Consider the following 15,673-nt stretch of genomic DNA (forward strand, 5'->3'; position numbering starts at 1 on the left):
ATGATGGAAAAACAAACAGCTCAGTTTTTTGCCCTGGTTTTGAATGTATATGTTGCGTGGTTTTACAGGAGATGGTGACTTTTAACAGTTTTCAGTCAGCTCTGAGGTTTGCAGGTATGAAGGTGTGTGTGTGCACTGTGCTCCTCTTCATTCCAACACACCAGCGTGCAGATGGATCCTCTAAAGAGTGTGTTCAGAGCAGTAAAAGAAAGGTCAAAAAAAAGAAAAAAAATGGTGTGAGTGAGGAGGCGAGAGTGACACCTTCACACCCAGTTGTCAGTTTGCTTGTGGGCCTCTCTCGCTGCACTATCCCGCTCTCTCGCTCATTCATCGTCCCCCACTCGGTTCTCGTGTTTGGTTTTCAGACTGTGAAATCTTAGCCAGGGCGAGTCGTGTCAACGGGGATGAAAGAGGGGAGAGGGCAGAGAGGAGGGGAGGAGAATAGAGGTTGGGAAAGACCCGGGGGTAGAAATGTGGAGGAGGATGGAGAGATGTCATTGGACGGGGAGATGGATAGCTTTAAAATATTGTGTCATCCATCAAAATTTCATGATGATGTCAGTGCGGTTCTACAACCCAAAATAAATCTCACTTTAAATAGTTAATAAAAACCAGATGGAAATTTTCATTACATCACAATTTTTTTTTATTTCACTAAAGATTTTGTTCACATCATAAAACAGTTTCTTATAGTTTTCTTTATGTACACATTTACATATAAACATTTAAAAAATGACAGAAGAAAACAATTGGATGTGTGTTCTGGGAAATCCCTTCAGTTTGAGGTTTGACAATGTGCGAGTGGAACCACATCTGCACATCAGCCAGTGTACCATGTACAGCAGAAATGAGCGAATTACCGTAAGTACTGATGAAGCTCAGCTCCCTGACACCCCTGCTAGTTGTAAAATGTATCTGTCTTTTGATGAGTGGCTCTCAACCCCACGTCACAACTGCTCATGAGAAAGTGTCATCAGCTATAGGACTTTAAAAATACTTTAGTGTGCATTTTTGAAGGTACAGTAAGATTATTAAAAATAAGAGTTAGAGTTTGTAAGCGGCCAAAATGAATCAATTGTCTCTGAGCTGGATCTGAATTACTTTGGATGCATTTTTTCATTTTTTTTTCTGAGACATATAAGAAAAATTAACTATTTTTACTGTTTAATTTGCACGAGCAGCTGTAGGCATCACTTTAAGGGCCCATGTGCTAAAAAAAAGGAAGAAAAAGAAAAGCTGAGAACCACAGGTCCACATTAGACCATTTGCTTTCTTGTGATTTTATAACTGAACTCAAAGTGATGTCAGATGCTTCAGTGGTGTTCATCGAAACCACAGCGACTGCTTTTTTTGTCAGTGCGGATGCTTTGACAGACTTGCAGATTATAACAGACTCGGGGAGATTTATCAGGGAGCTGAGTGCTACACAACAACATGACAAAATCCTACATAATGCATACCACTTTGGCAGTAGACAACAACATTTCCAATACACAGATTTTATAATTTCTCTACATGTAGAGGAAGAAAAAAAATGACACTAACACCTGGAGACGAGTAATGCAAATTTGTACCACGGTGAAAACACGGATTAATGAAGATAATGTCATCTTCTTGTCTATTTCAAATCTGATATCAATCCATTAAGTATTTTTGATGAGATTGCTCGCAGTTTTGTTCGTAATGACTGAAAAAAAGAGTGCATCTTAAAAAATGAGAACTTTCATCCTCATAATAAAGTTAAACAAAAAAAAAAGGTCCTCTTCTTTGGAACGATCCACATTCCACATTCACACAAACAAACACACAAACACACATTTTTCATATAAAAACTCTGTATAAAAAAAAGTCTTTTGAGTGTTCTTTGTGGTCCCAATGACCCGCATTGGTTAGCATTGTCTGTGTAGTGACGCTCAGCTTTAGTGGAGCATCAGGGCTAATAGGACTGGGATCATGGTGAAGAAGAGCGAAAAGGAGACCAGCTGTACTCCTGAACTGCCGATGCTCCTCTGGACGTTTGGCTCCATCACAGCGGGGTCATCTGAGGAAAGAAAAGGGGAAGACGTATTAGATTTCATCATTGAGGCATGATAAACACACCCAGCTGAGCTCCTCTCAGACATGAAACCGCTGTGACTATTTTGCATCTGTCTGGTATTTTGTGAGAAGAATCCTCACCTGCTGGGAGCCGGTTCAAGGAGTTGTGAACTCCTCCATCAGCAGGAAACTTTACTTTTCCTCCATCCAAGCCTCTTCCTGTATGTTCGGCCTTGGATTTATCTAGATTGGCCTTTCCGGAGCCTTTATGCCCGACAACATCCACTCTCAGCCTTAGACACTCCTGGCCGTGGTTATGCATTGGCTTGGCTGCAGAGAGTCAGAAAAAGGGGAAAGTTTTAGCACAAAAAAACATCTCAGCATCACAATAGGTCGCTAAAAATGCTACTATTGATACTTACAGATATAATAATAGCTCTCTCCCTGTCTGAACTCCTTTCCCAGGGTGAAAGGAGTAAAACGCTGGAATTTCTCAGAGAATTTCTCGGGAGCGTGGGGAGCGAATGGCCGCGAGCACTCCCAACGGAGCTGGTCGAAGGACTGAGGCTTGCACACGTCGTAGTCCTCCTTCTCAACCATATACAGCACGTAGCGCTCGGCTGCATGCGACGGCACCTCGCCGTGGGTGTAGTGGGGGCAGATGATGTCCAGATAGTCATTGATGCGCACGTTCACGGTGTACTCGTCCCAAAGAAAGCTGCGGGGAGACACGAAGAAAAGAGGTTAGTCACAAATGTCCTCACCCATCGAAGTGTTTTTTATTTTGCACAAATGATGACATGAATAACAGACAGATATTGTCTGTTAGGAATTCAGACACAACACACCCTGACACGTTGGCTCGTACAGCACACGTGTTGAGAATAACAATGACGGCTAATAACACGTAGACGCACGCAGCACCAGACAACAGGCTTACTCAGACGCTGACACACAGGCAGAGCGACCGTCAGGTACCATGTGAGGGTGTTTGTGTTGAAGTGTTTCGGTGTGCTTGTGCAAACCCGTCACTATGACAGAATTAGAAAGAGCCTGATCAGGCCGGACTTGTTCACTTTGTTTACAGATGAGAAAACACGCCTAGAATCTCAGAAAGCCCGAACACCATCCCACTCACACACACACCTTCCTGCTTTCTTGCGTCATTTAGCCCACAGCAGAGGTTCACTTCTCACCTGCTTAAAACGAGCCCTCCCAAATCTCTCTTTTCACCTCCTGCCAGTTCACTTTTCTGTTCAACTCAGTTGTGTTGTCACGACATACTGGAAACTCTGATACAATACACTGAAAGACTTTCATATTTCATACCGGTGGTACCCAACAGATGGGTCACAGTCCAAAAGTGGTCACAAATCCATTCTAAATGGGCCGCCAGTGACTTGTGAACGTGTTAAATGTGAAGAAAACACACTTCACTTTGGATTACAATGGATTTTTGGCATTTTTTTTTCATTTTAAAGTGCCTTTTATAATTTTTCTTGCAATGTTTTAATTACTTTTGTTCTAAACCAGCGTGAAAATGAGTATTAAAAATGTTTCCAATATATTCAGAATTAATATGTTAATAAATCGATAGTTTTGACGTCGCTACAACACAGTGTTCTTACTATTAACCATTTTCAAACTGTTTATGTATCACTTGTTTTTCACCTGGATGTTTGTCCATCAGTGCCGAGGCTCCTGTTGTGCCTCCTCACACTAATTTGCCGTCTCTACCTGAAGCTCTGTCTCTCAATTTCTCTCTGATTTCTTCAAAGACAGAAACAGAGTGGGTGGAGACAGTCAGGCTGTCGCTGTCTTTCCCCCTTTTCATCCTTACCCTTCATTTAGTTTTATGGCTCTTTTTAAGCCTCCCTGTCTCCTCTTTGCTTACTTCCTGTGCTTGTTTGGTGTCCTAATGAAGCACAGAAATGAGGTGAAAAATAATTACAAATCCTGCATTTGGCATTTGTAGCGATGATGTTCAGTCGGAGGCGGTTTTCAGGAAGTTGTGTTCAATTTTAACCCTAGTAGAACTTTTACTTACTGTTAATAAGTAGCTATGCCTCAGCAAGGGAGTGATTTGTTTCTGCAAAGAGGGAAAGAATGAATGTGTAACTTTAACCTTCACTTTCAGTTCCACATAACTAAGTGTTTCGTTTAAAGCAAACATGATACAGGTCGGGCAGTGCGATGCTACAATACGTGCTGTGCAGCTGTCTGGCATGTTGCTGCTGCTGAGAGAAGCCAGGAGGTGAGGAAAGATTGATACGTGCGCATCACTGTGATTACATCCTTCATGGTTACAGGTCTCTAATCCTCAAATCTAATCTGTGTTTAAACTGAATGACTGCTTGTAGATGTTTGTGTTTAGCGTGTTGCTGAGAGTGAAAGTGACAAGAAAACAGCTCCTGTGTGTCTGCCATTGTTTATGCTTGTGAGCCCCGGCATCAAAGCATGGGACATGGTGGCCCCTGGCCCCCCTTGTCCTGTTGTTGTGGCTCCTGTTAGGACCCCCCTGGCCAAGTCACAGACACACTGGCTCCAAACGTGGGCCTCTATAACCCCTCCTTCCTGCCTGTGTGTGTGTGTGTGTGTATCAGTTAGCCCTAACCTACCTGTCAAAACATGCTTTGTTAGCCGAGCACAACTCTTCACTTGTTATCCAGGGCTAACAGGCTGATCACTACCCTCCACATGCAATCACTGCTCTCTCCCAAAAAAGGCTCTTTGTGTACACTCCTGCGTAGGTGCACGCCTTTGTTTGTGCGTTTTTGAGTGCTTCAGCGAAAGGGAAAGAGACACAGCCTGTAGCAGCCTAATTGGCTAAATAATCTCTGCTCTCATTTTGTTCCTCTCTGCTCTGTTTTCTCCAAGCTCGACCAGTAATAACAGAGCTGGAGAAAACAAGGCACTTGGAGATCTTGAGTTGTTCCCTCTGAAGTGAAGAGTAGTTTTAAATTGCATGGGATACACCTTTTATCCCAGCACGGCATCCTTGTTAGCGGCCCGGCCGACCTCCGGGTGAAAACACGGGCTTGTCAAAAGCCAACAAAACAGGCAAATTCTGTTGCTAATTTCAATCACAACTCGTGCTTTTAGGAAAACTCTCCTTTTATCCTTCTCTTCACCTCCTCATTCGGCCCCTTCCTCCTCCGCTCCATCATTGGTCTTGCTAATTAAAAGCTGTTAGGGGTCTGGGGCCAACATGTTCTCTAGAAAAGGAGGGGAAAGGGAATGAATGGGGTGTAATTAAACCCTTTCCCTCCCTAAAGACAGAATGCCTGAAGGCTACAGGGCCCCTGCAACCCCTGTTCCTTACCCCATGTGGAGCTTTAACTGCCCCGCCTGGTGTGGAGGTGTGTTATTTGTGTGCTCATATGACTGTCACAGCTGCACTTGAATTGTCCAGATTTGTTTATGCTCCTTCTACGTCTTATTTCTTTGTAGGAAAACTATGGATGCCTGTTGAACCAAGCCAGAGTTTTACTGAGCAAAGTCCGTGTCCCTCCGTGTTTCACTCATCAAAGCTCTCCTCTCCTGGAGACTCTCGTATCTCCCCGCGTCTGCTCTCGCCCCTGACTGACAGCTCTCGGGAGAGTGAGAGTCGCATTAACGTGATAGCTATGTCGTATGTGAGAGTGAGAGCCAGGTGTGTGTGAGTAGTTGCAAACCTACTTTTCAAACAGCTTCTTCTTCCCGTGTGTTGGTTTGTCTGTGTGTGAGTTTTCAAGGGGGAGGGATTCTCTGAAGACACTTATTCAGGGCGTCTCATGCCCCGGGCTCATGAGCACATCTGTTTATCAGTGCCTATTGAAGCCTCTTGTGTGTTTCAGTGTGTGTGTGTGTGTGTGTGTGTGTGTGTGTGTGTGTGTGTGTGTGTGTGCTTTCTTGCATGTGACTGAGGTATGGGTAAACAGCAAGGGTTGAAGGTGGCTGTAGTCTTTCTTCCTCTCTGCTGCAAACAGGTCAACTCTCACCATGGAGCTACTCTTACTTTTGCGTCAGTGGACAAGGTGTGTGTGAGTGTATGTGTGTAAGAGAGAGTGTGTGTTATGAGGGTAATAACTACAGCACTGGAAACCCTTTATACACAGATATTTTGTTTTAGGGCCATGAAAAAGTCCCTTCTTTTTTCCTACCTTTGCTTTTTTACACTGAGAAACAGCAGCATCATGCCGCTCAGGTGTTTGATTTTAGACAGCATGCCGGCATTGCTGATTCAAAACAGACGCGATGTTTGACAACTGCGGCAGCCTCTGGTATAGTAAAGTATAACAGTAGTATAACATTATAAACAACAATGGCATATCATGGCAAAAACATTCATTTACTTTGCCTGGCGGCTGATCTCACCCTCACCTCGGAGGATGAGGAGTTCTCAGACCTCATTATATTCCCAATATGCAGACAATTTTGGCTGCTTTTAATTGTTGAGCTAGCTGCTAACTGCTGTTTAAATCTGCCAGAGGTGGGTCGCACACATAACACATCGCCAAAACATCACACACATCCCATACGTGGTCCTGTCCCGAATGTCCCTTTTACACAGACCTTGATTCAGCGCTGTTACGAACACCGCTGCCAGCTTAAATGTGAGACAGCTCTGTCACCCTATTCCGTGATCAAACCTTTTGTAAAGAACGACGAGGCAAAATAACAGCATGACACTACCACCTTGAACAGTTTGTGTAAAAGGGGCTGCAGTTATGACAGTAGGTGAGTTCCTCAACACTTCACTAAAGCTTTGAAGTGTTGCCATTGTCCTTTCACTGCTTTACCACCTTGTTCACTTTCTTTTTTTCTCTGCCATCCCTCCTTCCTTTTCCTTTTCTCCCCGCAATTTGTCCCCTGAGCTCTCCCTGGTTTTGGTCAAACTACTGACACAGGAACTCTGTCTTTCACCTTCCCTCTGGGGAGCATTTCAAACTGGCAGCTGGGTCGAGAGGTTAGAGTTCAGGGTCGCAACTTGCTCACACATCTGAGTCAGCGCTGAAGATATTCGTTTCACACAACGTACTACCGAGTCAGCGCCACTGAAACACCAAACAGATGCACCCCCCTCCTCCTCCTTCTGCTCTGCAGGTAATCAGTAGTAAGTGTGCACACGCTGGAATGTCACGACGGTGGTGGGTTGGGGGTGCTGCAGTTTGGATGGTTTACGATGTTCTCGCAAGGCGCACTCATCAAATTTCCAGGCGCACTCTCACACACTTTTACTTTGACGTGTACACTTAATACCCTATTAATTTGCTGTGGTATGGCAGATTCACACCTCCTCTCACACGGGCCGAGGAGCTGTCAGTGGTTCTAATGGGTTTAGCTGCTCACTGGTGGGATACTCTATTAAAGCTGATCTAATATACACTGAAAAGTCTTTCTATATTAGCTTCCAATGTAATCTACCCTCATTCTTCCTCTGTCTCATTGTCTTGCAATAAGAAACCCAGCAGGAATTTCTCCTCTGTTAGGCACCAACAGGATCTTCTGTCCCTACTTAAATCCTCAACTCTATAGTTTCCACTAGATGCAAATCGGTTCATATGCATGATATAGTTAAGATACTAAAAGTCCTTTTGGCTCTTGCAAGATGAGCTTTTGAAATTGTCAACCCTGCCGTTTCTCACTTATTCAATTCCAAACGTCTCCCCTCCCTTCATTCATCACTGTCCACTCTCTCCTCCCTCCGTCTGCCTCTCCTTTATTCTTCCAAAAAAAGGCCCATCCCCCCTTCTCCCTATCCTCTATTTGCTCCTGTCTCTTAACGCTGACATAATATACCAGCGCTCTTCATCTAGGCTAATTTCTCAACACAAATCCCTTTCTCTAGTTCACCCTTCTCTCACCCTGCACCCCGGCCTCCCCTCCTCCCCCTCCTCCCCAAAATCTTTTCACCCGGCCTCCCTTTCTGTAGCCTCCCATTCTGTCAGCAATGAATAGAAGAAGGCCAAATGGTATCATGCTTGGTTTAATATGTTTTGGGGTCACGGAGAGTTAATCTATTTCGCCTGTGTCTGTCTGGCTGAGAGAGAGGGAACAAGTTCAGTAAAAGAATTCACATGAAATATACAACTTGTCCGATTTGAAAAAGTTTTAAAGTCAAAACATGCTCAAAATACTCCAACTGAAGTCCATCTGTTGCCAGTTATGCCCTTTAGAGGGCGACGGTGGGCTACGACTGGACAGCAAGGAATGCCTGAAATGCTATGAATGAGCAGTGCACACATACGCACACATGCTTGCCCACACATACTACGATGGGCGAAAAGCAGGCCTCTCCGAGGGGCTGAGAGGTGCTCTGTCCTCAGCGGTGGAAAACTACTGAGGGCCTAAACAGAGGAAGGTCTGTGAGAAAGAGGGGGATCGATGGGAGGGAGGGGAGGAAGTCTGGACCACAGATAAGGAAGCGAGAGGAAGAGCAAAGAGAAAACAGAGGTGCATGGATACTGTGATGGGGGAGGAGGGTCGCTTCAGACCTCAGAAGTATAGTTTGATGCATAAATGTGTGTGAGCCTGTTAGGTAAGTGTCCAAGAGCGCTCGAAATTGATTGTTCTGATGTACCGATCCATCTCACATCACAACAATCAATTACGTGCTCTATAGGACATCTGGGCGATTACGATCGGACCACTCTGACGTCGACCCGTTTATTAACTTATACAGAACTTGTCACGATTACACAATAACCCAGATACACACAGACGAACGAGGACAAAATGAAACAAAAGTTACATCACAGGATCATAAACGCACACATATATATATATAGAATGATGGCAGCGGGATGATGGGTTTGTGTCTATGGGTCAGATGGTCAGATTACAAGCCGTCTGTAATCTATGTTAGTGTGTGTGTACGCGTGTGTGTTCTCATTCTGGTGAGATTAGAGGCCAGCAACCAGACGGGACACAGGGCAGGGAGGGGTAAATAATGAGTGGAGAGAGAGAGAGAGAGAACAAAATGTATAAAATGTACAAGTTGAGGGGGGATGCATCCTCCAGGCCACATGTACTGAACGTGTTAAGGCAGGCCCGGCTGCTTGGATAACAGCAAAGGCAGACGGAGACAGACACCGATGGAGATAAACAGAATATTACATTACACCAAAGTCCTGATAAAGATATTTGCACAGATAGCGGGGAGCATGGGAAATAAAGTCAGGGCACTCTTGACGGATGAAAGCAGCCAAATAACACAGGAGATAACGGATATAAAGGAGACGGGAAAGTAGAGATCTTGAATGAATCTGTAAGTAGGGTTCGGGTTAGTGCAGAAAGAGATGGAGGGCTCAGAGCCAGTGGCCAGTCTGGGAGGAGACCCAGCCATTAACCCTTTGAAACCTGAACAAATTGATTTTGATTTCTTTCCAAAACATGGGAGATGGGCAATAAGCAACTTCAGAATTAATTATCAAAAAAAATAACAAAAAAGTAAAAAAAATAATAAATAAAATAAAGAAAACTAAAATGTAGAAGAAAAAATTTAAAAAAAGTCTAAAAAAAATGCTTGAAAAATAATAATTAAAAAATAAAAATATTTTTATATACATAATTCTCGATATCGTTTTTAGTCATTTTCTCTATCTTTAAAAAAGTTTTTAAAAATGTTTTTTCCAGAGCTAGTATTTTTTTGCATTTTGTAGAGAATTTCTTGCAAAGCTGCTCACTGCATTTTTTCCGTTGTGTTTTCAAAAGAAAGCAAACCAATCTGCTTAGATTTTGAAGGTTCAAATACTTGTGAAGTCGTCTGAATGCAGCACAAGAAAAGTGATGTCGATCCAGGTTTCAAAGGGTTAAGGGAGAAAGAGGAGTAAAGATGGGGAGAGGAACAGGCAGGTACAGTGAGAGAGAGAAACACACACACACACACACACACACACACACACACAGCTGACGGAGTTGAGTATAGTAACAGCATGGAGGAATGCTGGCTGTAGCTAATATTAACATCCCAGTCCTCCCTCTTGCCCCCCAGTGTGTGTAAGTGTGAGTCACACATTTATCATGTCTCGGTAAGACTGCCTCCGGTAAGAGCCACTCCTTTTTTCACTCTGACGTTGGGGCAAACACACTCTAACAATCACGTACTTGCACTCCACAACAAAAACAAAATCACTTCCCGTTAAATGCTGGTAAAGGGCAGCAAAAGTTCAAACTCTTATCTCTCGCACAAACACACACTCATATGGTCGACGCAGGCAGAGACTCGTTGCCTAAAAACAAGACCGGACCAGAGTAGGGAAAACTCTCCACCTGTCATGTACACACACAAACACACACACAGTATCAAATCCCTACACTTACACATTTGCACGGACAAGCTGGTGATAATCACTCCTTCAAACATCGTGTTCAGAGAAAAACACACCTAAACTGCTGCCAGTGTGCTCCACTTCCTCTACACTCCTCACCATGAATGGGCAGACTGCTGCCATCTGGTCAGTGTCCTCCACCTATGACAAATCACTGCTGCTCAAAATCAGACCAAGAATCAATTAGCATCGATTATCCACGGCCCCGCTGCCGTCGAAGCTGATGGATCAACGTGATCCTCCGAAACAGGTGACTGATTGATCATTGGGGAATCGGGGGAAGGCGCATGAAAGCAGAAGACAAGAGAGATGATGGAAAAGTGCAGGAGAAGAGAAGAGCGAGAGGGTTTGAAATGAAGGATTATAGAGGAATAATGGAGATTAGGCTGTGAAATGTGGCAAAAAAAAGAATACTGGTGGCGTGTGGGGGTCAGACGATAATGGTGTCATTTTGGCTTTTAGCCACCATTATCCTCCTGACAAATTCCTGTCACTGTGAAAGTATTTCCAAGTACTTCGAGTGAACGAGAATGGTTTTGCTTCAACAGAAGACAGAAATGAGAGCAGAATAGCCGCATGTTTGTGTTGTGTGAAGTTTCTGTCTGTCTGTGTCTATGTTTAGACATCCAGCAAAAGGGATTAGAGTTATATTATGATTTTTCTTCTGGTTACACAACTTCCATTTGACAGCAAAAAATAGTCCGGATTAGAGACAGCAGTCCACCCCCGTTCTTCATTTTTCTGGTCTTATTTAACCCCTTTATATCCAGATTGACATCAGTTTTCTTGTGCTGCATTCAGACGCATTTTCCTAGCATCTAAACGTCCGAAACCTGGGGAAATTGGTTTGATTTCTTTCAAAAACATGGGGAAAAAAACATAATGAATGACTTGGCAATAAATGTCCAGAAATCTGAAAAAAAAGTTAAATGTGACAAGGAATTATCTGGAAATTAGCTGAGGGAGGGGGATATTAGAGTATGATCAATTTTTTGGTCATTTTCTTTTTTCTTTCTTTTTTTCCCCCCTTCTAACTTTTTACTAATTTCTTGCAAATTTTTGGGCCATCTTTTGTTTAGTTGCTCATCACCCTCTTCCCATGTTTTTGAAAGAAATTAAGCCAAATTGCTCAAGTTTTAAAGGGTTAAACTAAAAATTCTCCAGCTTTCACCCCGACCCCCCAAAACCTCTCAAATTCCCTCTCTTACCTTTCCTTTCACCTAAACCACCCCTCCTCTGTGTGTGGTGACTCAGGTGAAACACTCAGGTGGGTCAAACCCAGTCAAGTGAGTCATGCATGGACTAACCCATGACACAAGCACTTGCTCATGACGACAGGACTTTCCATTAGACTCCTTATCCAATTATCAGGACAATTGTTTTCCTTGTTTCGGGGGCTCTTTTTTAGCCTCCCGTCTATTGTCATCCTTAAAGGGCAATTAGAGAGCCAGTAATGTAATCAAGACAAGACTCAGAAGGCCATAATGGCTTTTGCCCTTGTTTAGTCTCGGTGGCGGGGTTTTAATCGACCTCTCTTGGGCGGCAGAGCAGCTGAGGGGACCGTCCTTCTGTTTCAGCTCGGTTATAAGATAATACTGTCTTTCAAGCGTGGAGAGGGATCACTCGCTCCACGCTAAAAGCTCAATAAATCGCGCTGCGATATTGTGCGTCTGTCAAGCTCCATCGATCCCACTGAGTGGTCGGATAGCGTTACAATTCTGACCTCAGAACAAAATAATCAGCAATATATGCCTCACACACACACACACAAACACACACGGCAACACTATCTTCCCAAATGAAAAAAAACACTTATCTATTAACCTGATTGTGCAATTACCCCACTGGATTTCATTTATAGACTTTCCATGACACACACACAGGTGCAGACCCCAACAGACAAGCGTCACTGGCCAAGTTCATACTCGTCAGTCTATTTTCTACTATTAGACTATGTCTGTTGCGGTTAAATATAGTGGTGAATCTGTCCATCTGTCTGGGCATCCGCTCACAATCCTCTGCTTTTACGCCCCGCTGCTGCTGTATAGTCTAATACCCTGATCGCAATCCTGTTAGGCGGGTTAAAAAGGTAGAACACACACCTTAAACCTCACACGAACCTTTAATTGCAACATGAATGAAAACAACAACATGGTTAAGTTGTAGCCGTTAAGGAGCGTGCACAGCCTGGGGGCCCTTTAGTAATGACACAGGGGACAATGAGCAGACTTTATGTATGAAATCATAACAAAGTCCAAAAATGACATTCACTTGTCTCTGGAGACTTCATGCACTCAGACAGAGCAGTGACACCTCACTACTGGTCATGCATTAACTTCAGGCACACAAACTCACACACGCAACATTTTTGCGCACAAAAATGAAACATCAGCACTTACAGTGGGTTCGAGCTGTTCCAGTAGACGCTGTGTCTCTCCGCACACGCGAACCAGGCACCGATGCTCAGCGCTAAACACACCAGATACACCAAATCCATATCTCCTCTTCTCCAAAGGAACCTCACCAACTTCAACAAGTCAGTAATTAAAAGAAATGCTTCTGTTGTTGGAGATTTCGATGCGTAAAAGCGCACGGAACCCAACAGAGGACTTTACGCACCTAGAGCAGTAATCAAAGCAGCTCAAACTAACGTGTCTCGCCAATCACTGTTGCAACTCTTGTCTGGTTCGCAGTAGCGCCACTTGTCTGTTTTGTGGAGCAGTGGCTCCACCTTTCTACGCGGTGCCAGCCAATAGCAGTGAGATGAAATGAAACCCCGCCCACCACAGCCACGAGAAACGCTCCCTCCAGCTGCTCACACTTCACACCACAAAACACAAAAACAACTCTACTAGAGCCACAATAACAGCGTAGGAGCTCAATAAACGAATATAAGTCAGAGTATAACATTGGGCTGATAAGATAAGAAATTGTAAACAACAAAAAATGAAATGTGAGTAAATTAAACATTTGGATCACCTTTCTACAGAACATTATTACTATGTCTTACAGTAACAGTGACTTAATTAAAAATGTGTCAAGTTAGCTGTCAACAGCTTTTAAATAAAATCAATTTAGAGGAAAAAATGAGAATAAAAATAGATTTTTTTTCTTTTTTTAAATGTCAGAGGATCATTTAGGTAACTAATATCACACAATTTAAAAAAAGGAAAAGGAAAATAATAAATACTTTATTATAAGCAAAGGCCCTGCAATAAAAAATAAGAAATAAAAAATCCTATTGACCTGCACTTTAGTATCATTACTACTATTAATCAGAGTCATTATTCAGAATGCCAGTACCATCAAGTGTTATTATCCAATCATAATTACTGATGCATTATCTAGTCAGCAGATCTTCAGTGTTAATGCTAATTTGAACTGCTTTATATACTTCAGGGTAGTTTAATCTTTAATAATGCATCATATCATACACTGATCATGTTTTTTATTGTAAAATCTTAACCTGACAGGTTAAAATACCTTTTAAATAAATGCAATGAAGTAAAGGTGCATTATTACTCCCTGAAATTTAGTGTAGAAGTACATGTTAACATAAAACAGAAATACCAAAATAATGTAGACTACTGAAAATGAGAACTAAAAAAAAACCCAAATTGTTCAAGTTTCTGCAGTCATTGTGTGTATGCTGATTTCTGTTGTTGTTGGAGTGGTGTTTGTTATGTTGTAACACTGTCACATGTTGCACTTCAGCCGTGTTGCAATTATGTTCTGATGTTTTGTATGTTGAAATTGTATCACTTGACTTGTTGGGTTGTTATAACATTGTTATACAAGTTTGTCAACTTGTATTTTTTGTGTGGTGCAAAATTTCCTGGTTTTTCACTGTTTGTTGTTGTGAACTTTGAGCTGTAAGTATGTTGCTGCACTACAGCTGCAGACAGATTACTTTTATACATCATACACTGACAAGATTTTGGCTCTGGTTGTGGTTATTCGAGAACCCTCTGCAGAGAGGTGTTCATGCAGGCTGTTGTTGTCTAGGCACGCTGCTGTACTGATTACGTTTTGTCAGATAGTAAAGAATTATTACCGTCTTATCAGCCAGCCTAATCTTGTGGTCTCCGCTTAGCTTACGTCCCCAGACAGGTAACTTTAGAAAACAACCTCACAGATGGAGTGGATAAAATCCAGACCGTAGGGTGTCAGCGGGATTGTGGCCCCAGCAGGAGAGGGCTTCCCTCGGGCAGGGATGGAGCTCAGCCTGGGTTAGCTGGTTCAGAGCTCCAGAGCTGCAGGGGAAGTGTGTGCGTGCATGTGTGTGTGTGTGTGTGTGAGAGAGAGTGTGTGTGTATTTCTATGTGCAGACAAGCTGAGTGTCTGACTGTCCCAAGGCTTGGCTGGGCAAGCAGGCACACGTCCTGGCACTGAAAGGATCAAACACACACACACAAACACACACACACACACACACACACACACACACACACACACACACATGTGCGCGCGCACACACACACACGCACGTGCACACATCAGATGTCTCACATTTGTATTACAGTCTTTCAGATAATTTCACATTAAAAGTGAACAGTTTTCTCTCAGATTTTTTCAAATCTTTCTTTCTTGAATATTTTCAGCACATGGGGGATGTACATCCCAGATTTGAAAAGTTGAAGAAAATATATTTCATAACGTAACAAAATAATTTCAATTGCAAATCAAACAACAAAATCCTTCAGGGTCTATTAAACAGTTGGAATAAAACAGAAATGTCTCTAATCTCATAGTTTTTGCCAATTTATAATGTTTGTGTTTTAAATTTTTAACAGTGATCAAGTACGTTTTAAAATCAGCATCTTTAAAATTATGAAAGGAGGGTAGATTTTTAAACCAAATCCTTTATATGGAAGCATAGAACTGTCAGAAAAAAAAACAAACTCACAAAAAAGTATGAGATATAAATATGAAAAGTGTATTTTGGGGTTATTTCTTGTTTTGTTGCTCATCGCCCTCCTCCGATGTTTTTGAAATAAACCAAGCTAATTTTGCTCAGGTTTTAAAGAGTTAATAACATACAGGAGGCAGAGTCCAGGCACTGAAAGGATCAAACACACACAGACGCGCACACACACACACTGACTGCAGATCCCATAGGCAGTGGGGGGTTAATCATGGCTGAGGGTGCTTTTCCATTCTACAATGTCTCCCAAAAAATGAGGGGAAAAGGAGGAGGGCTGAGGAAGTGAACTCATATGAAGAAGAATAATGGATGCAAGTCCAGTTCATGATGAATTCTTATGCAAAACCTCTGGATGATTTCATACATGCAAGCAGCTATTCCTGTAATGCCCTTCTCTTGG

General features: G+C 42.8%; 1 protein-coding gene across 1 annotated transcript; it reads right to left on the reverse strand.

The window, feature by feature from the left end:
- Window positions 1-622: 622 nt before the first annotated feature.
- On the reverse strand, window positions 623-13,036 carry efna1b (ephrin-A1b). The gene is made up of 4 exons (XM_042489772.2): window positions 12,749-13,036; window positions 2,460-2,755; window positions 2,179-2,367; window positions 623-2,041 (listed from the first exon to the last, which is right to left on the reverse strand). The coding sequence occupies exons 1-4, from the start codon at window positions 12,844-12,846 to the stop codon at window positions 1,920-1,922; spliced, it is 705 nt and encodes a 234-aa protein (XP_042345706.2). The 5' UTR covers window positions 12,847-13,036; the 3' UTR covers window positions 623-1,919.
- Between the last annotated feature and the right edge of the window lie 2,637 nt (window positions 13,037-15,673).

This window comes from Plectropomus leopardus, chromosome 11, assembly GCF_026936395.1.
Source record: "Plectropomus leopardus strain MGB_pleo_1.0 chromosome 11, ASM2693639v1, whole genome shotgun sequence".
Taxonomy (NCBI): Eukaryota; Metazoa; Chordata; class Actinopteri; order Perciformes; family Serranidae; genus Plectropomus; species Plectropomus leopardus.